General features: G+C 39.6%; 1 protein-coding gene across 1 annotated transcript; it reads left to right on the top strand.

The window, feature by feature from the left end:
- Nucleotides 1-16,943: 16,943 nt before the first annotated feature.
- lrrc18b (leucine rich repeat containing 18b) lies at nucleotides 16,944-20,383 on the top strand (the record flags this gene model as incomplete). The annotated part of the gene is made up of 2 exons (XM_079260620.1): nucleotides 16,944-17,147; nucleotides 19,934-20,383. 2 exons carry the CDS (start codon nucleotides 16,944-16,946, stop codon nucleotides 20,381-20,383), a joined length of 654 nt encoding a protein of 217 aa, XP_079116746.1.
- Between the last annotated feature and the right edge of the window lie 6,894 nt (nucleotides 20,384-27,277).

The following is a 27,277-nucleotide window of genomic DNA, read 5'->3' as shown; positions in this document are numbered from 1 at the left end:
CTGACCTGGATTCACAGACATTCCAGTATTTTCTGCTCATGTTTGTGTTGTACATTTCAGCCGTGTATCAATAAGTGAAATAAATGTGGATTTAAACATTTTGTTTGAAATGTGTCATTGCCAAAGTATTGTTGACTGATTGATGATACTAGCTAACTCCAAAATATCAGATTTTTCTTAAATGATACCTAAACAGAATAAAGCATCTATAGTGTTTATGCTAAAATAAAAAATTAAAAAAAATTAAAAAACATTGTACCAGTTAATGGACTAAGGTGATCAGATTCCAGTTTTATTGATGTGATTCTCATCAATGTTGTTCTTCACTATAGAAGATGTCTAATATGTGTACAGTGTACAGCTGTGCCAATGAGGAACCAATCAAAGTACTAGATCCACCTCTTCTCTAACCTTTAATTCACTTTCTATCATGTTGTCATTCATGTTGGCGCTCAGGTAAACAAAGAATAAACAAAGAAACAGACAACATTCAAGAAGATAAACATTAAAAACCTAAACCTCGCTACAATCTGGAGCCCCGATGAGTCTCCAGTTGCATTTCTTATCCTGACTTATATATGTCTGAACTGATTTTCTAACTAAGTTTGCTCATTTGTGACGTGATTAATGGTAACTAGTAATCAGGGTTGTACAGTCTGTGTCCAGAAATGATAAAAGATGATGAAGATTAGGTTTAAGAGTTTTGCTAAACTGTGGTTTAGAATGATATTTGTCAGTAGCGACAATGAACTTCGGATTAGAGTTTAGTTGTTTGGCATTGTTTCATTGATTAAAGGGCTTCGTTTTTTCACAAATAAGCATTAGGTCTGTTTATTGTGCATATACAAGGCCTATGAGTGCAGCTGGATGAAAACTTATTCACCCTGATGACCTGAAACCTAACTAAATTAAAGAAAAAATGTTTTTGCCTCCAAATCCTGTCACTTGCATATTGAAAAAGAGGCAGATATGAGAGTGTTGCACCTGTTGTAGGTGTCACAACTCTTAAGGTGGCGAAAGAGTCGTAAAGAGAAATAGAGAAGTTTAAAATAAGACCTTTAAATTGGTAGGTTTGTTTACTCTGAGCCTCCAAATTATTTTAAAAAAGGAGAAGTGAGGAAGTTCACTGCGTGTGAGACACCGAAGGAACTCCAAAGGTCTTTTAAAAATGTCTCACCCGCAAAGCAAACACATGAAGCTGACAGAAAGAAACTGCTTAGCACATGACTTGGTTCAGTGGGAAGTTGCCCACTAGCAATAAAAGGACAATAAGAAAGGAAAATAAAGCTTTAAATTGTTGAAGTGGGTGGAACTGTTGGAAAAAAATGAAGACAAAGGCATGAGGAGGAAGGGAGGGTTTGAATGGAGAACGTAGGAGGTGACTGAAGCAGATAAACTCAGAGGTGTGAGCAACGTTATTGCCGGTTTTCTTGTCTGAGCACCAATTAGCTGCTCTTAAAGACACAAATGATGTCAGCAGAAAAACAGCCAAACAAAGTCTATTGTTAATGCAGCACTGATCTACCCTGTGCGCGCCATCATTTCCTTCCTTAAAAACACAATGCATAGCAAACAGTCAGTGTGCAGCCTACATATCCTGTGTGGTTACAGTAATGCATAGCTACGCTGGCCTCAAGGCAGAAAAACAAAATAATGACAGACTTCAGTAAGAAGACATCACAGGAAAGAGGAACTACAATATCCATCTGTTGTCCGGCAAAGTCGGTCCACAATGGCAGGGTCCTCGTTCGTAGCACCAACCAGCCACCAAACCTCAAACCCAAAACCGTCCAGCTGTTTTCTTTTCACAGGACGATGCTGGACTCCTGCTGAGGAACAAACTGCTGGCCTAAAACACACATTCAGCTGGTCTGGAATGAACAAGGTCACTCAGATTTCTCTTTCTTTCAAAGTCCAGCCAGTTCAAAACCACATGTCATGACTTTGGAGAGGTGCTGCTTATTTTCTAAGTTCATCATCTACAGCTTTGCAGGTCAGTCTGCTACTGCAACGGCTCTGACAGTGGGAAGAAAATCTCTCCCATGAGCCGCTAAGCCAAGCAGTAAACTAGTAAGAAGTCGCACCATTTAGATTTATTAGTCTGCAGCTGAGGGCGACAGCCATCTCTCAGTACTGTGACTCACTCTGCTGTTGTGCAGCGCTGCAGGTTTAGCAAGATAAATGGGAAACAGACGGTCAGACTCGGGTTGGACAGCTGGCCGCCTGCAGCCCTCTCTGGGGTCCCCCAAATGGTGACATCATACTAAAATGGATTTCAGGATTAGTGGTTAGCAGAAGAAATAAGAGCAAAGAGCTGCAAAGGATGAACAGTCAGAATGATGATCCCCCTGAGTTGTGAAGCTGGAACGTTTCGATCTATTTGGACTGAATTCTGAGCAAGTTATGTGTTTTGTGTTGGACTTTGTTTAAAGCCACCTTAATGACTAATGGATCAAATGACCACATCAGCTGCTGTACAGTTCTACTAACATAAGGAGGGAATATCATCAGTCTTAGTAGTTTGAAGGAGAATTGAACAGTTAGGAAATCAACCACAAATCTAATGTGATATGACACCTGAACAGCTGCTGTGTTTTCCAATGTGTCCAGACATCCCCTCTTCTCTTTCTCAAAGGTGTTGACATTTTGTCACATTTGTTTCTTAAGACTATGTCAAGAGTTAGCTGTAGCATCTTTCTGGGGTTAGATCAAATACTTCTGCATTGCAGCTTAACATGGAGATTAAAGGCCCATTTATGGTCTATGGTAAAGCCTGTCCCCTGTCTTCTGTGTCCTTTACATGTGTAATTTGGTCCATTTTCCGAGGGCTTACGCATGAATAGCCTGATGTAGCAAATGGAGTAGTACGACCAGAACCTGTGGGAGCAGAATTGAGTGGTATGGCTAACGTGCAACTAGTGATAGGAAGCTTTGTCATACTGAGAAAAATTTAGTTGTACCTCAACGCCCCAGTGTATAAGAATTACTCCCATCTAGGGGTTCGCTAGTTAAACGCAAACAACAAGCACCTCACTGTTTAAGCGCATTATTACCACTACTGAAGCTGCAGAGTCACAGATGTCAACATATGGCACAAGTTAGGGTGTCCCATCAGGTGATGAGGTACAGATCTATACTTATCTCTGTTTTGTTATTACTGCTAAGTTAAAAGCTGCCCTCCATGTATTTGGTACCAAGCTAATGCTAATAGCTAAAGTCATCGTGTGAAATTTTGTGATAGAGGGAGGATATATGTTGAGAAAATACATCAGAGAGAAGTGCATAGTCACCTGCTGGTATGATTTCTGTGAAGAGGAAGAGCAACTGAAAACTTCTGCAATGGAGCTTTTCCACTGTGTGCTAACTAACAAATTAGCATCTCTGCTGTTTTCAAGAGGTCCTGCCTGCAGACCTCCACTGTGAAGTCGCTTCCGGTGCAGCTCCACTGTTAGTACGCCTCCACTGTCAGGACGGTCAGAACAGGAAACAATTCAAAATAAAAGCGCAAATCTGTTTATGGTACTTCCGGTTGATACATTTCAAAATATAATCGCAAATGCGCTTTCGTCTAATCACTTGCCTCTCAAATGATTATTAAGTACATGAGAGCTGAAATTCCTTGTCTATTGTAAATATCGTTTTGTTTTAATTCATTTATATTGTAAACGTCAATTTCTTACTTCCATTTAGGATGTTAAGTTTTTGCCGGTGTGGGTTTGTTTGATTGCAACATAACTCAAAATGTTAACGGCAGATTTCCATGAAATTTCGGGATATCTCCTTTCTGGGACCAGGAACAGATGATTAAATCTGGTGGTGATCCGAATCATCATGAGGTCGGCGCTCTTTTTTTCTTTTTTCCTGTTTTCCTTCTATGTTGCACACAACCAGTTTGTATTAATTCTAAAAAATAAAATAAAGCTTTAGATTTCTGCAACAGAAGCATTCGTCTTACGTTTTAAAAATGTTTTTCATTAATGATTGCTATTTAGTAATATCTATTGCACTGGTTAGCTTTAGAACTTGAAAAACAAACTGTATTTGACATGAATCTGAGCTCAGTTGTCTTTATAACCTACTATAAAAATGAGGATCTTGAAAAGAGGTCAATAATCAATGAAAACAATGTAGAGCAAAGTAGTTTGTGCAGAAAATTGTCTTTTATACTCATTTTATACTTTATATATTTATTTACATAAAAAGTATATATTTATATTTTAAATATTTATAATCATTTTATACTAATTTTTTACTCATATTAATATGCCAACATGTGATATTCTTTGAAATCTTTGAAATATCAGCTTTCTAATATCCTGTCAGATAAAACAATACATAACAGTTTGCCTCACACTTTTGGACTCACCAAACATCTGGATTCTGCACATCCACGCAGGCCTCAGAAAGGTCTAATGCTTTCAAATATTAAGCATCAGTTTGAAACACATGACTGCGACAGGGCTGTGTTTTGTTTTCTGCTCTTTTCTCTGCCTGCCTATCATCTATTCTTTTCTATTCTACTGTCATTTAGCAGATTGTTTTCTCCAAAGTGACGTACGTCAGAGTAAGAACACAAGCAGGAAATAAAACAGGGGACAGCACAGATAACTGACAGACTGCTGCAAGTCTGGTTAGACACAGGTCTTGTCCTGTAGTGCTCATGGCAGCAAGTTTTTTTTCTTTTTAAATTCCCATTTGTATAATCTAATATTTAAATTGTATACTTCACAGTATTTACAGTGATTTACTGCCTTTTCATAATATTTTTTCTTCATTGCACTGGTCTTTTGCGACATTTTTTAAAATGAGTTTCAGTTATATTTTTCTTCTTTACCACTATAAAAAAAGTTTTTATCTTTGGTTCCATGTAAAAGCTAATTATGTTCTTGTGCTACTGTAACACCTATGTACCACTACATACAACCCTTTTTTTTTTTTTTATATATCTACAATACAATCTAAGTTAATTATTAATCCATCAACGAGAAAAAACATAACATCAAGTTACAACATGCTCAAATGTTCTGTAGTCCTTTATTCTTGAAGACAAACTCAAACACAAACATTCACAACAGGCCAAACAATTCATTTTGTCCATAATTTCCTCACAGAACTTCCACATGTCCTCAGTGCTGTAAAATTTAAACTTGAAGGGCTCCAGGATTGATTCCTTTTCATGATCATCCACTTTGTCCTCTTGAGACATTCTTCCATACTGCAGAAGAGCCTCAGCCTGGTGCTCCTTCCCCATGCACAGAACATCCGGCAGGTCCACTTCAGCAGAGAAAAGTTGTTTGTTGTTCTCAACCCACTCAGCTGCATTTATGCAATCCCGAAGAATGCGATCAACCACCGAGTCCTATGGAAAAGACATCTGGTCCATATCTGCTCCACTATTGTTATCTGACCAAAAAAAAATTTGATTGTGTGAAAAACTGTGAAAAAGCCTATCCCTTCCACTGGTGTGTCCATGTTGTCTAGTCTGCCTGACACCTCAGCCTGCTGACATTTAAAAAAAGATCAGTTGTAATATTCAAAACACAAGGTCCAAAAAATTAAAAAAAGAAAAGATCCCTTCAGTGTCCTCGTCTAATAAGTACACATGGAGGTATTACAGAGCTCATTTTTTCTGGCCAATCAAGCATTATCTGGAGACTATATTTTTATACTGCAGACAGCAGGTCTGCCCTGAACTTGTGAATGGCATATTCACTAAAGCAACCTCACAACTGCTGTGTAATCAGAAAAATAAAGATTTTTTTTAAATAAATGTCTGTTTCTGACCTGAAACAAAAGAAAAGTGTACTTGGAACTCAAACAAAATTAAAATCTGACCTCAGTTATCTCATTCAGCTTCCTCTTCGTCATCCTAAACACTGGTGGCACTTCACCTCGCAGGAGGGCTTTTGATGCTTCTGTCCAGTGGGCAAAAAGCTTTCCATGTCTCAAAAAATGATTAAATAGAAATCAATTAAAAAAATTCTTATGACAAATTTAATCTATTAAAGCATCAAAACCTTTGCCGTCTCACCTTCCAAGGTCAAAGTTTTCCATGTGGATGATACACCACCACTGTCGCAGAAGGGTCATGTCCATCTAAATAAATTGAGAGGGGGAAAAAAACACACTGTCATAAAAACTTAGTTGTTGTAATTTTGAGTTTAGTTTGATGGCATGAATCTACTTACAATAGAGAAGTCATAGGGAGCATCCAGTGTGGTGTAAAGAGCATGCTAAGGATAAAACCGGCCATTTTTATCTTCTTAAACCATACAGAATTACACCAATAATTAATATGTAACAAATAATGTCTCCTACCATCAACATGAAGATGCCACAGTCAACTCCATACAGCTGCCGTGGAAAACCCCAGGTATCATTAAGAAATCAATTAGGTAATTGTTATTTTCAAGTATTAAGTATTCAACTATTATAAAACATTATTATATATTTTACATACTTTGTATTTTTACCTGAATTTGTAATCCAGTTGTCTCTGTTCAATTGCCAGGATTTAGTGACTGGGACAGTTTTCTAAAGGACAAATGCATTAAAAGATAGTCAATAAAATTATAAATATGGACTGTTCGGATGAACATGCATCACTGATTTCAATCAGGAACAGATCTACCATGCATATCTTTTCATGCAAACTTTTTCATGCAGACTTTCATGCTGACATTCTCCTTTTAATTGTGCCAGTTTCTTAAGTCAATTGTATGAAAAAAAAAAAAAGAAAAAAATGAACTCTTTAGAACAGTTTTGGAACATGAACGCCAAAAAGCACACTGAACTTTTTGTTTAAAACCTCAGCAGTCCCCTCATCTCCTCATCGCCAAATCCAAATGGTGCTTCAGCACATTTTGAGTCAAGGAACAGTATTTCCCTCAGTGTTGGTTTTAAAACCTGTAATTGTAGTTAGTGACATTTGTACTAAACAATGTAGAGGAAAACAACACAACACAGAACACAAAAACAGTACTGTAATGAAAAATTAACACACTTTTAACTTTTCCTATTAACATTTCATGACATACATACCCCCCCTGTTACAGCAAACATCCTTACTTACAGAGAGCAGGAAATGCCCAGGTTTCCACACAGGAATGACAATGGCCTCTCTGAATGAAGCATCACTCTAATAGACAGTAAAATTCAAAAGCAAACAGGTAAAGCACATTAGAGATATCTTAACAAAGTTCATACCTTAGGACATGTAGCGCTTACAGGTAAGCTTGCAAGTGGATCACATGATGTTGGTTTTCTCCAGGTTGGTACAACATAGAGATCAGCCACAAAAATGGTTTTCCCCTGTGGAACATATTTCAAATCTTAGCAAATACCCTTATGGAATAAAAAGGAAAAGTATATTACAAAACCAATATTTATGCTTTATACCTGGGGTATAACGCCATCTCAGACGCGTCTTTATACCTGAAATTACCTTTAAATGCAACAGCATTTTTCATGTGGACCTCCGAATGCCGCTGAAGTCTGGCTGGTTGGCTTGGTTTAAACATACTTACTGGACAGAAGGGGCAGTGGAACTTACTGCAGCATGTTGTGCAGCTTTCCAGTGCAGGCTTTCCACAAATGATCGAATGATGCATCTTAAAAAGATATTAAATGCATGTTTATATTATTGTATATAAACTTCAATTAAATTAACGTAAATTGCCTAATGATGTATATTGTTACATACAAACAATTGTGAACAGTTACTTTACGTGATGCGCCGAAAAATTCATAATCACATATAATTTAAGGTCTTGACGCTAACCGCCATTGCCGAAAGCTAACTTTGACGTTAGCTAACTTAGCATCAAAACAACAACCCACACCGACATGTAACATTCCGTCATTTGCATCACCTTATCAATGACTTCTTTAACGTTGCTATTTTAAAACACCTCTGTTATCAAAGAAGATTTAAAACCAAATATTTACTTTCTGTGGAAACGCAAAATCATCAACTCACCGCTATTCGGGACAGATATCCTGGCTTGCTGGTCTCCTCTGAAATAAACGGCAGGCAGGTGAAAAAAAGTCTGCACTTCCTGTTTTGACCATCCTGACAGTGGAGGCGTACTGACAGTGGAGCCTGCACCGGAAGCGACTTCACAGTGGAGGTCTGCAGGCAGGTGCTTCTCACTGTTTTATATAGCCATAGCAGAAAATTATCCGACTAAAGGGGAGATGAAGTTGCTGGACTACCTCCCCTGTTTCTGACAACTTCGCTATTTGACTAAGTTAGTTTTTCTGTCCAGCAAAAAGCTGCACCTTCCTCGTCAGTTTATAAGTCCCTCTCCCTCTGGTAAATGCTACACCAATGTGAATGCTAATTTTCTACCAATTATTATTTCTTCTTCTTTTGTTGGCTATTTTTTCCTCCCTCCCGCAGGGCAAAAAGTATGGATGCTCCTTCATTACAATGGAAAATGGCAAGTTGAATGGTCAACGGTTCTGTTTGCTTGTTTCTCCTGCTCCCTTGACAATACACAGGGATTCACAGCTAAAACACGTAGGGCTAACCAAGTTTGTCCCCTTTTAGCTACCGTATTCAAAGCTGGCGAAGCAACATGACAGCTTCCTGTGCTCCGCCACATAAATAACTTATTCTAAGAAACGAGAGCACTTTCATTTGGATGGAATATGTGATATAACGTTGGTAAATTCCGTATTTTGAAATAAATACTTGATTTTTGCTGATAAAAAGCCAAAATAGTCACATGCTGCACCTTTTAGGGCTGTGATGATGTGCTTTCGTCCCGATTTGATTCGATTACGATTTTTGAGTTCCAATTCTATTTAAATTGCGATTTTCACAATCCCTTCATATTGCTGATTTTTGTTGACTAAAAACAAACAAAAAAAAAGTACAAAACCTTTTGTTCATTTTCCTTGATTTCAATTAGAAAAAAAACAACACAGTAGCCAGACCATTATTCTGCTGCTATAATGCCCAAGAAGACAAGATCAATAAAAACAACAAAAATGACAAAAAAAATTTTATTAGGGATTATTTTTATTTCTTTAAAAAACAAAAATTGATTTTTCAACAAAAAAATCTATTTTAAAATTGTGGATAAAAAAAATCCCCATGTTTCGATTCAGTTTTCCCACCGCTAGTGCCTGTAAGTCTTCACTTCTGTTTCTGAGAGGCTGGGCATCAAAATACTAATAATTGGTGAATGTATCCTCCTGAAATTCAGTCCCTCCAGAATGTCAAATATGTCTTGCATATGCATTTAGCCAGCAAGAAATTTTATTTTTTCCAGAAATCTAAGTGAAAACAACTCAGTCTCATAACTATGGTTCTTAGACACAAAGATATTCACGTGTTTGCAGGGCCAGCAAACTGATGCTAACCCTGTCATTCTATACAAAACACTTTTTCAGAGTCCTCATGAACATTTTGTCAAGTCTACGTTCAGCTTCTCCCAGTGAAACGTGAGCAAACATTTATAAAAAGGAAAGGAGCTCTTTTAACTTGCTGCCATGAAGCAAAGACAACACGACAGTCGCAGTTTAGTGGAAAGGAAAGCCACATCCATTCAGAGCTTAAACAAACACACGGCTGCTTCTGCCCCCGTGGTGCCAGCTTTCCTAAACACGTCAGACAAACTATCACTTATCATCGCACAAAAGCAGCTTTTCTCATGTTTTGAATTAGAAGGTTAGAAGAAAAGTAAAAAAAGGGCAAGTATGTGGAGGCACGAAGCAGCAGAAAGTCCTCACTCAGATCGGATGGGTGGGAGGATGCAGCATCTTTCAGGCACCATTTTAAAATCAACCAAGCATGGAAAATATTATGTTTTTTCAATATACGAAACTTTTACAGTTTATAACATGTGTAGAAAACTTTTTCTCTACTGGAGCAAATATGAAAAAAAATGAAAAAGTGAAGAGATCTCAGAGACAATTTGTCCAGTTCTTGTTCCTGTTGTGGTTTGGCCAAAAGCTCCGTTTGTTGGTTTTACTTTCTATCAGAAATATCTGTTTCCTGGACCAAAGTTCTGGCTGTTTTTAGAGCCTTCACATTCATCATCATGGACCCAGTTGCAGGCTGATGAAGCAGACGGCAGGTGAAGGAATCCAGGGTTTCATCATAAGTTAGAAAAACAAGCCAGGGCTTAGAAAACTTTGATTTGTACAGGACATATAAACACACAAGTCAAGGAAAGAAAATGAGCTGGAAAGGAGAAACTGAAACCAAGGGGTGTAAGTACACCGAGGAAAGCTAACAAGAAACAGGTGAGGAGGGTTGGCTGAATGAAACCAGGTAAAGTAATGACAGGAAGCAGAAAAAGAACACACAAAGGGGAAAAAAATACAAAATAAAACAGGAAACCAGAGTGAAACATGGCATGACTACAAAAACCAAAAACCCTGACAACAAGACACAACTGTGTGAAACCAAGTCTACAAACTCACCTAGGAAAAGGTTTGGCTATGTTAATCAGCGAATAAATAAAGAAATGAAAGAAATAAATTAACTAATGACTATGAGCAAATTTGCATACAGTAAAGAGAATGAAATTACACTTAAAGCTTCAGTTATAACAGGAAAATACAAGAAATGTTGCGGTTAAGCAGCAGTGACAGAATACAGGAAGGACATGAAGGAATGAAAGAAAGGAAATCCTTTCTGGAAAGTCAGTTGGCTCTGATGACACCAATGGCGTCACTACGTCTATTTCTGCTGTATGTGTCACCTGTTTAATGTGATGTTTAAAGCTTTACCAGCAGGCATGGTCAGAGGAAGGCAGTTGAAGGATCACCCTGGCATCAGGAAGAGGACTCCGAGGGATGTCGCACTTAGTGAATGTCTAAGGCACTCGAACCTGGAGGAGACCAAACTAGAGGAACCAACATGGAAAGAAAAACCTCTACATGGGATGTGCCACCAACAGATTGTTGAATTGGCCTACCAATGGCTTGAGAAGGCTGGACTGAAGAACAGCACAGAGGTGCTAATCATCTAGGCAGGACTCCAGGTGCAGACTGTGCAAAGAAAACTTTGAAACAATCCAGCATTTCACAGCAGGGTGCAACATACTGGCAGGCAAAGACTACATGGAACGCCATTACAGAGTAATAACCAAGAAGTACAGAAACATCTGTGCAGAATATGGACTCGAAACTTCTAAGTCCCAATGTGAGACACCTCCCAAGGTGGTGGAAAATGACAGGTCTAAGATCCAGTGGGTCTCTCAGAGCCAGACAGATAAAATGGTAGTGGCTGACAAACCGGACACTGATCATGGATAAGCAGCAGAGGAAGGAAGACCGTGGTGATTGATGTATCCATCCCCAATGATGGAAATATCAGGATAAAAAGAGCATGAGAAACTGGAGGAGTACAGAAGCCTCAAGGAAGAACTGGAGAAGGCCTGGAAGGTGAAAACAACAGTGGTACCCATAGTCATTGGAGCACTGGGGGCCATGTCCCCCACACTGGAGAAGTGGTTCCAACACATACCTGGTGAAACATCAGACATCTCCGTCCAGAAGAGATCAGAACTTGGAACAGCTAGATACTGCTAGATATATATATATCTAGCATATATACACACACACACATATATACTGTATATATATATATATATATATATATATATATATATATATAGAGAGAGAGAGAGAGAGAGAGAGAGAGAGAGAGAGAGAGAGAGAGAGAGAGAGAGAGAGAGAGAGGCCAATTCAACAATCTGTTGGTGGTACATCCCATGTGGAGGTTTTTCCTTCCATGTTGGTTCCTCTAATTTGGTCTCCTCCAGGTTCGACTGCCTTAGACATTCACTAAGTGCTACATCTCTCGGGGCCCTCTTTTTTTTAAATTTTTTTTTTAATTCTTTTTTTTTTTGTCTTGTCCAGCATTTAGGCAAGCAGAATGATGGTCTGGATGCTGTGTTCTGCTGAGCAAATTTTCTCTGCCAAGGGAAGCTTTATAGATATAATGATCCCCTTGACTTTTTTTATTTTATTTCTATATTTATTTTGTATTATTGTTTGAGTTGTAGAGCTTGTACTGCTGGACCGGAGAGGACAGACGAAAGACAGAAAGAGAAAGGAGAAAAAACACCTCATAAGAAAAGTGAAAGAGATAAAGGGAGAGGACAGGGAGAGGAAAAAAAAAACTAAAAAATAACCCAAAAACAAAAAGAAAAAAACAACCTACAGATGTATACATATATATATATATATATACATATATATCCATCCATCCATCCATTTTCTAAACCGCTTAATCCAATTCAGGGTCGCGGGGAAGCTGGAGCCTACGTACAAACATATACGTCCTCGCCAGTATTAACACATATACATACACATACTTTAGATCATAGTAACTAAACTATGAATCTAAAAGGTTAAATATAAATGAGAAACAAACAGAAATGAGAAAACTAGCTGCTGTTAGTGAATAAAACTGCGTGACGACTCGGTGACTGTGTCACATGCAGAACATGCAGAGTGGAACGTGTTCCGGAAAAGGTGATCATGCCAGTGTGACCCCTCCCACACAAAGGCAAGAGGCACGCCAGGAGTACCCCCGAGACCCGGGCCATCGGCAGCTACCCCCAGGCGCAGACCCCAACCGCCCCACCCCGGAGCCAGCCATGCACCGACCCAGGAGGCGGCAGAGGGGGGTCCCAGCCAGAGTCCCCCGCAGTCATGGGGAACAGGCCCCAGCAGGCCCGGACCAGCAAGGACCGGCCCCGCCGGGCTACGGCCACCCAAGGCAGACAGAGCGCGGGCCCCCCGGCCCGAAGAGCCCGGAAGCAACCCCCCCACCCCCGCAGGCAGAGGGCCCAGCCCACACCGACGGAGGGCCGGGATCTCCAGACCGCCACCGAGCGCCAGCCAGGCCGCACCCCAGTGCACCAGCAGCGCCCCCCGAGCACCAAGACCCCCCCATGCACACACACACACACACACACATACCCACACATACACACACGCACACACACACATGCGCACACACGCATCCACACTTCCTCCTTAAGCACACCCTATCCACCCATTCTCTTACACACGCTCAAACTCACACGCTCAAACTCACCCATTCTTCCATACACACACACCCCACTCTACACACACACACCTCCCTACACCCCTCTATCCACATTCACACTCCTCATTGTACACCCACCCCATCACTCCCCCGTATCACCAACATAACCCCACATACACACCCCCACCCATCTGCATACACCCCCCATCCCCCTATCCCAGCGGCCACCCACTTTTCTAAATTCTAAATAAAGCAGGGGATAGGAGGGCCCCGATCAGGGCCCCACAACTACCCCCCACCCCTGTCAACGCCCCACCACCACTCCACACATGCAGCCGATCCAGCACCACCCAGGGCCAGCAGCAGTCCCACCCCCGCCAGGCCAGCCCAGACCCAGGCCCCCTGAACAGCACCACTCCCCCGCCCAAACTCCTCCGGCACAGCCCCAGAAATAGGGGCGTGGCAGGACCCCATCGTCACCCCCTCCCTCCCAGCTTATGAATGATTGTGAAGTGTGTGTTGTTTGCAATTAAAATTGGGAAGAAGTAACCACATCATGTTGGGAGCAGGACCACCAAAGCAGCCCCGCCCACCGCACACTGCATGGCCCGCCCCCCAAAATATGTCCATGTGTTGTCAGTGTGTGTTTTTTTTTTGTGTTATGTTGACTAAGTGTAATTAAAACTGGGAGGTGAACCGATGCTGGGTGCAGCGATCGAGACCACCTTGATGGCCTCTCTCACCATCCAGATCAACGTGTCCACCTCCCTGCCTGTGTGGTGGAAGAAGGGAAGGAGGGGGGTCCGGGGATTTAGGTCCCGAGGGAAGCGCACCTCCCTCAAGAAGATGAGCCACCTGCGGCACGAGGCACGTCCCCCATTCCCGGGGCTCGGAGCTCCCTCTTCCTGATTCGCTTGGATGTTTCATCTTGGATAGTAGCCCTTATATATATATATATATATATATATATATATATATATATATATATATATATATATATCCATCCATCCATCCATTTTCTAAACCGCTTAATCCAATTCAGGGTCGCGGGGAAGCTGGAGCCTATCCCAGCTGGCATTGGGCGACAGGCAGGGTACACCCTGGACAGCTCGCCAGTCCATCGCAGGGCTATATATATATATATATATATATATATATATGTATATACATTTAAAGTGATCATTTATAAATTGATAATTCTGCAAAATTTGAATAAAACAACATTGTTTCTTCAAAGTGTTAGTGTCAGCATTACTTCAGCATTACTTTCCTCCTCATTCAAAGTACCAGCAGTATACGAGACCCACAACCACACAACTTAAATCGTTAGATGTAATCTGAACTGTGCTCTACCTCTCTCAATCAGGTCAGCACCGTTTCCCCCTGACCTGCATTTCACACTGAGCAGGGAAATGACTCAGCTTATTCCCCTGCCATTTCAGCACTTTAAACAATACACAAGGTAAGAGACACAAACAGGGAGGACTAAACACAGTTTGTCTGTAGTTAAAAAGTAGCACATAAAACAACCACTGCTTGGTGATTGAATGGTTACTGTAAATTTTTTTGCTGACCATTATCCCATAATGATAACTTTAGTTCCATTTTCAACCTAAGTATGCATCCAAGCATTAAAAATACAATAATCAACCTTTAGCACTGTATGACTATGACTTTTACAAGCCTGAATGAGTTGGATTTTTTTTAATGGTATAGAAAATACTACATCTTCCTTTTGGTTTAGCTTTTTTTTTAAAATAAAAGAATACACCGTGTGGTGATTCATGTTTTAGTTCATCGAGGTGCTCATGTTTTTCTTCACAAATACTTAAATCTTTAACTCTGTTCTTTGTAAAATGTTGAAGGTGAACTGTCAACTTCTCTGGACTTGACCCATTATGCAGACTTGGACCAGATCAGACCAGATTAGACTTGATCACATGATGATCTTCAGACATTATGCACTGAGAAGCAGCTCCGTGCATCAGATAAGTCTTAGATTAAGACTGTCTGCATTCCCCTCTGATTATAGACTATAGTCTCCAATTGGCCATCAATAAGGCGCTACGCTATTGGACAGCGCCACCTGGTGACAAACAGATGTTGAGCTTCTGTGTGGGCTCCAAATAATGTAAAAATGCATCAACTCATATGCTTAAGGCTAAATTTAGACAGGTCACAGCTGAGTAATGTGGGTTGCAGCTACAGTATGTGATACATTAAGCCCACAGCTGACAGACGTGCCAATGCTTGGGAAATGGGTCAGACTGGAAACGGTTTACATCTAAGAGTTAAAGGGCAAAGGTTGCACACACAAGAGAGCTAAGTGGTATCAGACTTAATGTCATCTGATCAGTCTGCTGTTACCATAAATAAACATAATGTGTTTGTAGTGTGTGTATCATTCAGTACACTTATGTTTCAATTGGCATTTTAATTTGTATGCAAACTCATGACTCTTGGGCTTGGCAGTGTACACTGATTGGTCATTTTATTAAGTACACCTTGCTATTCCCATGTTGGACCACCTTTTTCCTTCAGAACCACTGATACTACTTGGCTGTCCTTTAGAAAAGCTTTTATTTAACTCTGGGATTCAACAAGGTGTTGGAAACATTCCCCGAGATTTAGCTCCATGTTAACGTGCTAGCATCACACAGCTGCAGCTGATTCATCAGCTGCACATCCATGATGAAAATTTCTCGTTCCACCACATCCGAGTAGAGTACAGTGAACTTATTGTCATGTTCGACACAGTGACATGGTGCCTTATACTGCTGGAGGTAGCCATCAGAGGGGATGGACATGGTTAGCAACAATACTCAGGTGGATGTTTAAACTATGCTAATGGGTTCAAAGTGTGCCAAGAAAATATCCCCCACAGTTTTGGTGAATCTGTGTGAATCGGGGCCTCAGTTTCCTGTTCTTAGCTGACAGGAGAGACATCTGGGGGGATTTTCTGCACATCTGCTTCAAGGTTCGATGTGTTCTGTGTTAACAGATGCTATTCCGCATCTCTTGGCTGGAACCAGTGATTATTAAAGTTACTTTGCCATATCTAAGTCTGGCTGTCCTACATCTGATCAATAAGACATTTCAGTCCCGGTCACTGGATAATTTCTGCTGTTCAGACCGTTTAATGACGACCTTAGAGATGCTTCTGTGTGAAAATCCCAGTAGATCGCAAGTCGTGACCATTTCTACTTCACCAAATGCATTCGGTAGCTTCCATGTGATTGGCTGGTGACCTTTTTGTGTTACAAGTGAGTGTATGTTATTCAGTCAAGCAGTTAAAAGATTAAAAAGTCACTGAAAGATCAATTAGGGAAGACTTTTTAGGTCTGTTATGAAAAGAGAAACTGAGTAGTGTTATAATTAATAATGGAAATGTTACACCTTCCTTTAGATTGATGAAACCACATCAAACACGTAGATTGGATCATTTCCAAAATGTCTTCATTTCAAGGGATTTCTTATGACAGCGTTTTTTTTCAGACCGTCTTCCAAATGTAAAAACCAGAACAATGAAACTTGTAGCTCTTTGCTGCTCGCAAATCAAAACACAGTAACCAGGAAACAAAGTGAAAACAAAAGTCAGTGCAGGCAGTGTCAGCTGCTAGTTTAACAGCGGATCAGGTTCATGCATCTCATCCTATGCTGGTAAGAAATGACAGATTTGTGATCCTGTGATTTTCTTGCTTAGTCATGGAACAGCAGGTGATAATGTTACTTATAGTTTATCTAAAGAGAAAAGTAAAGCTGTGTCTACAGTTACCTGTAACTCAATCATGCAGCTCAGTTTCCCGTTGAACTCTGCTGTTGGTACTGAATAATGTTAACTAAACCGTTCTGTGTGTCCTGCAGCAGCATGGCGAAGGGGAAGAGAAGCAAAAAACAAATGACAAAATATAAGACGTTTACATTTAAAATGATTCAGAGCTGCATGGAGGTGAAGCTGGACGGGAAGCTGCGGCTGAATCTCAGTTTCAAAGACATGACCGCGGTACCGACGTCCATCCAGACGATATCTGACTTAAATGAACTGGACCTGAGCAGAAACCGGATCAGAAAGATCCCAGATTTCATTGATCAGTTCTTCAGTATCCGCGTTTTGGATCTGCACAGCAATTATGTGAGTATGACTGTAAGTTGGAGAAATTATCATAAAAAGTGGATATTTTTAAACTAAGTGCAGATCATTCAAAGCAAGGTAAATGTGTGTGTTGGGAGTTGTGTTAGTGCCATACTGAAGAAAGCAGATTTTTGTGACTGAAAGCAGGCTTCCTTGTTTTTTCAATGGAAAAATGAGACCGCTATTACTCAAAGCTTTGCTTACGACGTCAAAAAGACCCTGTTTGCATGCAAATACAACGTGTTGTGCTTTTACTCTTGGGTCCTGGGTTGCTGTGAAGGGAGCCTTATAAAACTCATCAGTCAACAGAACACCAGATATGACAGTAACCAAGTAAATCAGGCCTGCCTTCTGTGGGTGCACTCTACTGAAACAGATGTCTACTCCTCCAGTGAAGGTCATTAATTATTTTTCTATTTGATTTTTTTCCTTTTACTTTAAAGCAGGTTACTAACTCTGGTCTGACATGAAATCCAGCAGGTTTTCCATGCAACCCTGCTCAAGAACATCTGACTCAAATTAATATGCAGAATAGAACTGACATTCGTTCCATTTCATTTGATTCAGGTGTGTTGGAGCAGGAATACATGGAAAACATGCTGGATTACAACTCTTGTAGGACTGGAATGCGTAACAGTGCTATAAAGACTGTCACACTCTGGTGCAATGAAATGCGTACTACGTACAGCTTGTAGCAAATTGTGGATCTATCCCAAAGCTACCAGATCTGATCAATGATAACCTGGAACAGAACAGGCGCTCCTGGCAAAAGAGAAAGTGACAAATTTATCTACTTCAGTCGTAAAGTTTCCATCTAACAAAGTTCAAATATGGGTTTCTAGAGTTTCAAACTCCCCCATTTTTAACAACACGGCATAAAAAGTACTAAAAGTATGATGAAAATGAAGGTTCTGAGCACCTTATTTAAGCAGCTATGGCTAATCCTTTTTTTTTTTTAAATAAACACATCATTTCCCATAATGTGTTAATTTGAGTACACATGATTTTGGTGAGTTGAGCATCTAACTGATGGATCTACCAGACCCTGATTTATTATGTAGGATCAGTTATTGTCTTCAAAAATGCCCCCAGAATGTGATCAAACAGGTTTACAGTATTTCCTGGAGGACAGGTGGTAGAAATTAACCTTTTCGGGGTTTTTTTAACAAATTCAACAGAACTCGAAACTGGTTTGTTCATTAATTTGAACAATAATTTAAAAAAACAAGTACATGAGGTGATTTTAATTTTCACTGAACGCTACAATCAGCAAATTAATTACTGGGAGTGAGGGTGCCAGGGCTGGGTATAAAATGGGTGGAGCGCTTCCTTGAAACCCTTTTATCCAGCCCACCACACAATTTTAAACAAGTGAATAAAATCACGAAAAACCGTGGGAGGAAATTATTGACAGACAATCACACCTGTGAAAACATTGACATTAAGGCACATATCTGAGCTAGGATTGTGGTAATTAATGTTTGATGTTGAATGTTGCATTTTTCAAGAAAAATTGGAAATAGAATTTTTTTTCGTAAAAGAGAAATGCAAGCCTGTGAGTTCAGTTTGTGGCGAGACGCTGGCAATGATAAAGACGTCCAGTTATTAGCACAGGGGTGTCCAAAGTCGGTCCTCGATGGCCGATGTCCTGCAGGTTTTCTATGTATTCCTGTTCCAAAACATTTGACCCAAATGAATTAGTCACTATGCAGAACTTCATTTTTGGATCCTATTAATGTGAGTCAAGTGTGTCGGAAAAAGGATACATGGAAAACCTGCAGGACATCGGCCCTTAAAGACTGACTTTGGACACCTACTTTAGCAGCATCACAGGATGAAGAATGCAAAGCTGGAGGAGCCGAAAGGAAAAATGCAGGCCGAAAAAGTCACTATGTTTGTTGGATGACAGAGACAACACTATGAGAACTGGTTTTGTGGTGAGTAAATTAATAGTAAAGAAATTCAAGCCGCCCTGCGATGGACTGACGAGCTGTCCAGGGTGTACTCTGCCTTTTGCCCAAAAGACTGCTGGGATAGGCTCCAGCTTCCCTGCGACCCTTAATCAGACTAATCGGTCAGTATAATGAATGAATGAAATCAAAGCCTCATGCAGAGTTTATAAAGAAATGGCCACTTCATTGATTTAATATACTGACCCATTTGATATACCACATCTACTCATATTCAAAAAATTCAATATATTTATCCATCCATCCAACCATGTTCTTAACCACTTGGTCCAATGCAAGGTGGTGGGGAAGCTGGAGCCTATTCCAGCAACCACTGGACCAGAGGCAGGGTACACCTAAATATGCATAAATATACACATAAATATATATAATCAACAAATACTTATATTTTGATGTTTATCTGTCAAGACAAAAAAGTCAAACCAAAACTTAACAAACATTTTCAGAAATAAATGCAATAAAAACACAAACTGATGGCTGGTTTTATACATTAACATTTTACAGTCATTTTACAGTCAAGTAGAGCGACTTACATCTGAGGGTGAGAACAACACAAGCAGGAAATCAACAGGAGGTGGCATCATAATTAAGTGGTAATCAGACTGGTAATCAGTCCAGTTAGACAGATGCTGGGTTTACCTATTGAGTGCGACCCTCAGAGGAACTTTTAAGAAATTTAATGATGCAGAAAGAGAAAAGGTTCTTCACCCCCATGGTATCAAGGAACATCCTTCAAATGTTTAGTCCTTCCAAGTTAAGATCATGTGATATCTTTTGGTTTGCTATAGTAACCATCTCTTACTTTGTTTGTAATAGTTGGAGGAGCTGCCCGTCACCATTGGCCGCCTCCAGGCCTTGGAGGTTTTAAACTTGTGCAACAACCGCCTGACAAGCCTCCCCAGCGAGCTCGGCCTGCTGAAGAAACTCCACACCCTACACCTGGGACTCAACCATCTGGAAGCTCTCCCTGCATCCATCGGAGCATTGAAGGAGCTCCGCCACCTCGGCCTCTCTGACAACCGATTCGCCCGCGTCCCCAACTGTCTTGCGAAGCTGACCAAACTGGAGAAGCTCAACATGGACAGGAACCCCCTACTGAGCGAGCAGATGGCTGAACAGAGTTCAGTCATGGTATCGGAGAGTTTTTACCTGGTCAGAGAGAGCGCTCTGTGTGAGGACTGTCTGAAGAAATGCCAAATCAGGAGGCAGAAGTTGGAGAATGAAGAAGATGCCAACGGCACAAGTTACCATTCTTGTCCTAGTTGAAGGTTCAGGACATATAAAACATGGTTTATCTTTACTTCTCTTTGTGTCCACTGAACACTGAACTCATACTACACCCCCCCCCCCCCCCTGCTGTTTGACTCTGCACACTACATTAACAGATCTACATGACATGCTGCAAGCTGGACGTGCAGCCATTAGTTAGAGTACTTTACAATTTAATTTTAATTAAAAGCGGCCTCTTTTATCAATTTATTTATACATTTTCCATCATTTATGAAGAGAAATGTTAAATGTTCATCTTAAACATCCTATCATTTAAGGTCAACCACAATACGCCCTTGAGCAAGAACCTTAACCCCCAACAGCCCCCAAAACCCCATCATATGGCAACCCATTGCTCCCAAGTGGGATGAATGAAGAAAAGATGCAATTTTAGATTAAAGATGGATAAATGTTAATCACCTTGTGGGGTTGCAGTCAATTCAGCTCAGAGTTTCTAAATGCAAAGTACTGAGCTGCATGTACTGGCAGTCTGTCTGGCATAGAGGGCAGCAAACACAAATGGGACCAACACACTCGCTGAATACTTCATAGTTTCACAGCTTTCTGACACTGATCACTTGTAGTGGAAGCTAATAGTGAGAAATAAAATCAGAGTTCAGCAAAAGGATCAGAAATCTCTCCTGGATTACTTTGCAATTAAATGAACAAAAATGAAATAAAAAAAATTCAATATTGTGATTTATTTTTCTCTTCTTTTCTTTTTTCTTTTTCTTTTTTTCATTTTTCTTGTCTTTTCTTTATCTGTTTTTTGTTTGTTTGTTTTTTTTAGTTATTGTCTTTATGCATCAGGAAGATAAGTTTATGAAGCGACCAAAGTTAAGTAAATGGGGTGTATTTGTTATTGTGCTACAGTTAGTAGTAAATTTCATGTCATGTTCATATTTTATCTGGTGGAACAATTTACATAATCAACCATGTTGATTGTTTAAAATATAAATATAGCTTTTTTTATGTTTTATACATCTTCTGAACCTTCAAAAAGGAAAAATAGTCCATTTTTTTGTCAATTTTATTTGTTTCGCAGCAGTTGACAAACACCCACCTTAACTCACTTTTACACGTTATCAAATTCAATCCACATTTTATAATCCAGTTAAAACAAATTTATTAAAAGATTAACATCCAGTGTATAACAAGTGTTCATATCAACCAATTCATAACAAAGAAATGCTTTGCGAAGTCCACCAGTGGATTGTATTAAACCTTCTCTCTATCAATCCATCCTTAGCGTGCACAGAGGGAAGGTGGAGGTGGGGGCGCTGAGGACCAGATTTTAGAAACACTGAACTAAAGGAACGACTAAGAGTCATAAAGCTACTCATAATTATAAGCTTGATCAAAAAGGAATCTTTTCAACATAAAGGTATGGGTGGCGTCTGCTGCCTGCAAGCGAACTAGAATGTTCTGCCTCCCATTCTGCGTTTAGAGACTCTGGGAGCCATAAGTCAGCCTGCAGTCTGAGAGTGATGGGAATAACTATGAGATCTAGAAGATCCAATGGAGCTTGGTCACCACGAGGGGAGAAGAAGTTTACTTTTCTTTTTTAGATTTAACAGGAAACCAATGAGGAGTAACTAAAAGTGAAGACATACCGTCTTCTATTCCTGCAGCTCTTTGAGACAGAAATTTGCTCATTTTTGGCAATATTTTCCAGGTGAAAGAAGGTGGTCCTAGAAACAGTTTTACATGAGTCAGAAGACAGATACTGGTAGAAAAAATGACCTCTGCTTTCACATTGTAGCGCTGGGAGCTGAGGTCACACTCAGACTCATCACGTGATTGTACAGTAGAAAATTCAGAAATATCCTTCATGTCCTAAAGGCATCTTTTTAATGTGACCAGCTGAGTGGTTTCATAGGTAAGTGTAGTTTATCATCATTAGTGCATTAAACACACACTTTAACACAAATGTTCCACATCAGGTTTAAAAGTTCTAACAAATAAAGATTGCATGTATTTTCCATTTCCTTCTATCATAAGTAAAACTATTTATTTGGGTTTTAATGGCGATATGTCTCCTACCTCCAGTCAATACTTCATCATCAGCTGCTTTAGCGGTAAAACCCGCCCCTTTCTTGTGTAACTTCTCCACCCTGTCATCCTTTCCTCTCCTGTCTCTGTTCACACAGGTGACAGTGAGTAATTTACATAATCATTTACAGAGTGATTTATGGGCTTTCTCTGGCTTCTTCGCGAGAGATATCAGAGAAGGAGTGGGTGACATGCAGGAAAAAAGAGAGTATATTAAAGAGAAGATAAAAGACGGAACATCAAGACAGAAACATGTGGCTGCTTTAATTTAGTTTGGACATACTGGGCAGTAGGTCAGATTACATGCTTTTCTTTTTAGGTTTGAGCTGCCTCCTTTGGGCCCAGTTTTTCCTCCTGGGAGAGCCGTCTGCGCTTGTGTTTATTGAAGTTGGGAGTGTTTGGAGGTTCAGTGTGGAAGCATACTGCATGTATTTGGAGGAAAAGTTAAAGGTCCGTTTTTCTAAATGTGGCCACCAGTTCATTGACAGTGAGTAAAGATGTCAGCTATGGTGATGTAGGGTATCTCTGGTACCTCCCGACTGCAGTATCACAACCGATACTTGATAGAAGTACGAATTATTGACAATGGCTACGGTTACATTATGGTCTTTTTTATTTGGAATTAATCATTCGGAATTAAATAATTTGGAATTAATGTATTCTCCTACGAGTTTACATGAAAATAATGATTCCGAACGAACGTTTACATGAAACACGTCCTTACTTAATTCCTCTTTAGAGCGGCGGGTTGGGAAGACTTCTGATTGAACAGAAAGTGCAAGTGACATGATGTAAACCGGAAAAAAACAAAGTTCGCTCTCTGCTTTTCGTCTTTTTGGTTGTAACTTGTAAAAACTACATAATAAGTACCAGTTTCATCATTATTTTCATTATAAATTTGAAGTACCAGCTCAACTACTTCACTTTTTGCAGCAACTGAGAAGAAGAAGAAAGTTAGATCACCAAACATGGGAGGCAAAACAACGCGTGCCATCGGCACAGGACGAGCTAACGAGCATGCTCAGAACGACCAGAATGAACTTAGAGCGGAATTAAGGTTTACATGACAGAGGAATTAAATAGTTCAGAATTAAAATTAAAATAAACCAGTCAGTTACATCATAATTAAGTTTAATTCCAAACAGAAATTTGGATTAGAAATTAAATGTTTACATGGACGTTTTTCATTAGTTTAAAGCGGAATTAACTTTTATCTGGAATTAAAGAGGAATTAAAACTCCCATTTAAACACACGGAATGTGAGTGAGAAGGGACTCATACTCTCTGCTTTGAGAGAATACCAACCTTGTTTATTTAAGCAATGTCCACTACATTTACATACACACATGTGTTTAGTTTTAAAGTCAGGTTGATTTTTTTTTTTCTTTAATTTTCTCATAAATACAGAAAATCTGAAGGATTTTAATTTGTGGTTAAAATTTGGTTTATTTTCTCAAGTGATTGACATTCTCTCATGTTATTTAGATACCAAAAATAAAATAAGAAGAATAATCTCTAACCAGGTTAATAGATACAATTTTATGGTTTAAATGAAGTTTAAAAAAAAAAAAGATAAAAATGTTAAAAGGAAAAAAAAGTCTTGATAAAAGAACAGCAGTCTATTAAACCTCCTGTGTTTAACTCTCTTGTTAACCCCCCCCCCCCCCCCCCCATACCAAATATCTATATATAAACTGCTTCCATTTAAAAAAAAAAAGAAATCTGGGATTAGTGATCAGTCTCACCAGAACGCTGTGAGTGTGTAAATAAATGTCTCTTCAGTTATCACCACTCAACATAAGTGCTGCCTTAGTAAATATTACTGGCTTGGAGGATGAAGGTTTTAGTTTCCATTGTTGGTTTATTCCAAGTATCTTGACTGAAATCAAATCAATGTTTCTCATTCTGCTCTCACCGCTGCGATGTGCACGCAAACAGCTCATAGGATGTGAAAATGGAGAGCAAACCCTCAGGGGGGCCGTGGCATTCAGAGCCTCGCTGAGCTGAGGAGTGCTGAGTGGACTGAACTGAGATCTCGGTTGACACGGTCATTAAGCGGTGAGCCACGTGGAATTGATTCAGCCTTACTGAGATAGCGTGAACAATTACAGTAAAATAGGGGCTTAACGTAGAAAAAGACCTGCAGTAACACCAAGTACACTTTGTGTCTCTGAACGTAGACGTCATCATAGGTTTATTTATTTCTTGTTTTGCTCATTGTTTGGATTAGGATGGTAAAAGTGAGAAAAAATAAATAAATAAATGACTGTTTATTATATGTATTTATGAACACATGTTATATCTATGCTGGCTCTGTGTGGCTTATTTTCCAAACTTTAATATGAATAGCTCTCACAGCTAGTCTCAGCTGAACAGTCCGATGCTTCTTGGTCACATGGGTGATGCCAGTGCTTCTGGAAACTGGTTCATTAAAAATCAGAAACATGGCCCGCCTGGTCCTGCCTGCAATTTTCCAGTTTTCCTCATCCATCCCATCAGTTTCTCCACTTCCTACTCTCGCCTTCTGCATGTCAGTCAGCCGAACACACACACAGACAAGCTGAATGAATGAGACAAAGTTACTGTGGAGGAAAAACAATGTGACCGAACAGAGTCTAATGAATCTGAGTTGCACAGCGTTTTTCCCTTTATTGGCTAAAGATGGTATGTATTTAAGAATAAAAACATCCCTTCAAACAGTTGCGTTTCAAGGGATGCGATCAGATTTTCTTTTTTTGTTTTGTTTTGTCTGAGAACCTATTCACCTTCTTAGCTAAAACTGCATCTCCAGACACACATATCAGACTTCATTAGCAGACTGGTGCAGAGCTCGGCATTAAACTCTGCTAATTACTAGGGCTGTGACGATATGCTTTTGTCCCGATTCGATTCGATTCCAATTTTTTGGGTGCCGATTTGATTTAAATTGCAATTCTCACAATTCTTTATTATTGCTGATTTTTGTAGATTAAAAACAGAATAAATGTATAAATCCTTTTTTTTTTTTTTTTTTTTTGCTTGTCACTTTTCTTGATTTAAATGAAGAAAAAACAACCCAGTAGCCAGACCATCATTCTGCTGATATAATGCCCAAAAAGACAAGTAAAAAGATCAATAAAAACAATAAAAATGGCAAAAATGTTATCATGGAATATTTTTATTTGTGTTGTAGCAGGTAAACTTCTAACTCTTGCAGTTTCCCAGATGCCCAACTGTCTCTTACAAAGGACCAGACTGCAGCCCCCCCATTTAAATTCAAGAATAATTCATTAACATTTGTACACAAAGCTGTTTTTATAACATTTAAATCCCACTATGATTATTTATAACCAAGTTATAACTCTAAAAATTCTTCCCACAGACAAAATTTTACAGGAATTACGACTTATGCAGTGAACACCATTCAATGAGAAAGTCTGCAAACTGTAATGGTATTTTGTCAAAATTTCAGAAATATCACTTTAATTTTGTGAAAAACTGTAATGGAAATGCAGCTGTAGGCAACAACAGGAACAGCAGCCTGTATGTGACACTAGCGTTGCTAAAGAACAGGAATAAAAACCTCCGACAAGGATGAGAACACAGACAGTCAGAAGGTTGCCATCCATATTGCATAGAGCGCCGTCTGCCCTGTCTGCTCCTCTCGTGACCACGACTGGATAAAGTCATGGACTGGTGCTAATTGTCAGTGGCAGAGTAGTGAAGGAGGGTAAATGGGGGGCAGAAAGGGGGCTAGAGGGACAGCATTCGATGACGGATGCACCTCAGGGGATAACACCTGTCTGCTGTGTGCCTTCAGACAGTCACATTCCCTCCTAACAGGCACAGATTTCATTTCCTTTCTGCTAATTAAAGATGTGACAGGAGTTTCAGATACTCAGCTGTTTATTTGGAGGGAATAGGGACATTTTAATGAACCAAATCTCAGATGATGTTCTTCACTTTGCATCTAAGTCGAGGCAGATTCCAAACCCCTCAAAGACATAAACGTTTCTTTTGATGCGTCTTGAACAACGAATGGGACGTCTTTCTCTCTCTCTTTTTCTCTCTACGAGGTGTCTTTTGTTTTCTCTTCTGTTCAATTCTCTTTTCGTCCCTCTTCTGTCCTCTCCGGTCCGGTCCAGCAGTGCAAACTTTGTAATACAAACAATTCTGCAAAATAAATTTAAAAAAAAAAAAAAAAAAGAAAAGATAAAAATTCAGAATACCAAGGGGAGAATTATACTATGATGCTTCCCTTGAGAAAGTAAATTTGCCCAACAGAACACAGCATCCAGAAAATCCACTTTGCCTGCTGAAATGCTGGACAAGACAAAAAAAAAGGAAAAAAAAAAAAAGCGAATGGGACTGGTTACTAAGATAAGATTTTCACTAGCTTAAAAAAATAAATATATAAAAGAAAAAAAAAAGAAGATTTTCACGAGGTTAATGGATGATAGAGGGTCTGTTGCTGAGGGAAAATACTTGTTTTTACTATCTTTGGGGAAGTGATGCATCTCTGGACTTTGATGGAAAGGACAAACAACTTGCTTTGTGTTTACATACGAATGGATCAACTGCTGACAGGATGGAAGTTATTCTCTTTACTTCTTTCTTTACATTAAAAAATATTTCACCGCAAGAATTAGGAGGATTAAACATAGCAGGATAATAGTGTAAAAATCCTTCAACAGTTAGTAAAATTAAATCCTCAGGGGGTCATTTATTAATTATGCCCAATAAAAGTGTTTTTTAATTGAAAATAAAGTCTGTCTGCAGGTATTATCATTAGCAGAGCGAAAGCTGCCGGAGCTTCTTTGCTATTAGTTGGTGGCTGATGTTCACCCCAGTCAGTTGTGA

Source organism: Telmatherina bonti (genome assembly GCF_933228915.1).
Source record: "Telmatherina bonti genome assembly, chromosome: 21".
NCBI lineage: Eukaryota > Metazoa > Chordata > Actinopteri > Atheriniformes > Telmatherinidae > Telmatherina > Telmatherina bonti.
The sequence above is the reverse complement of the archived record's forward strand: the minus strand, read 5'-3'. Positions and strand labels throughout refer to the sequence as shown.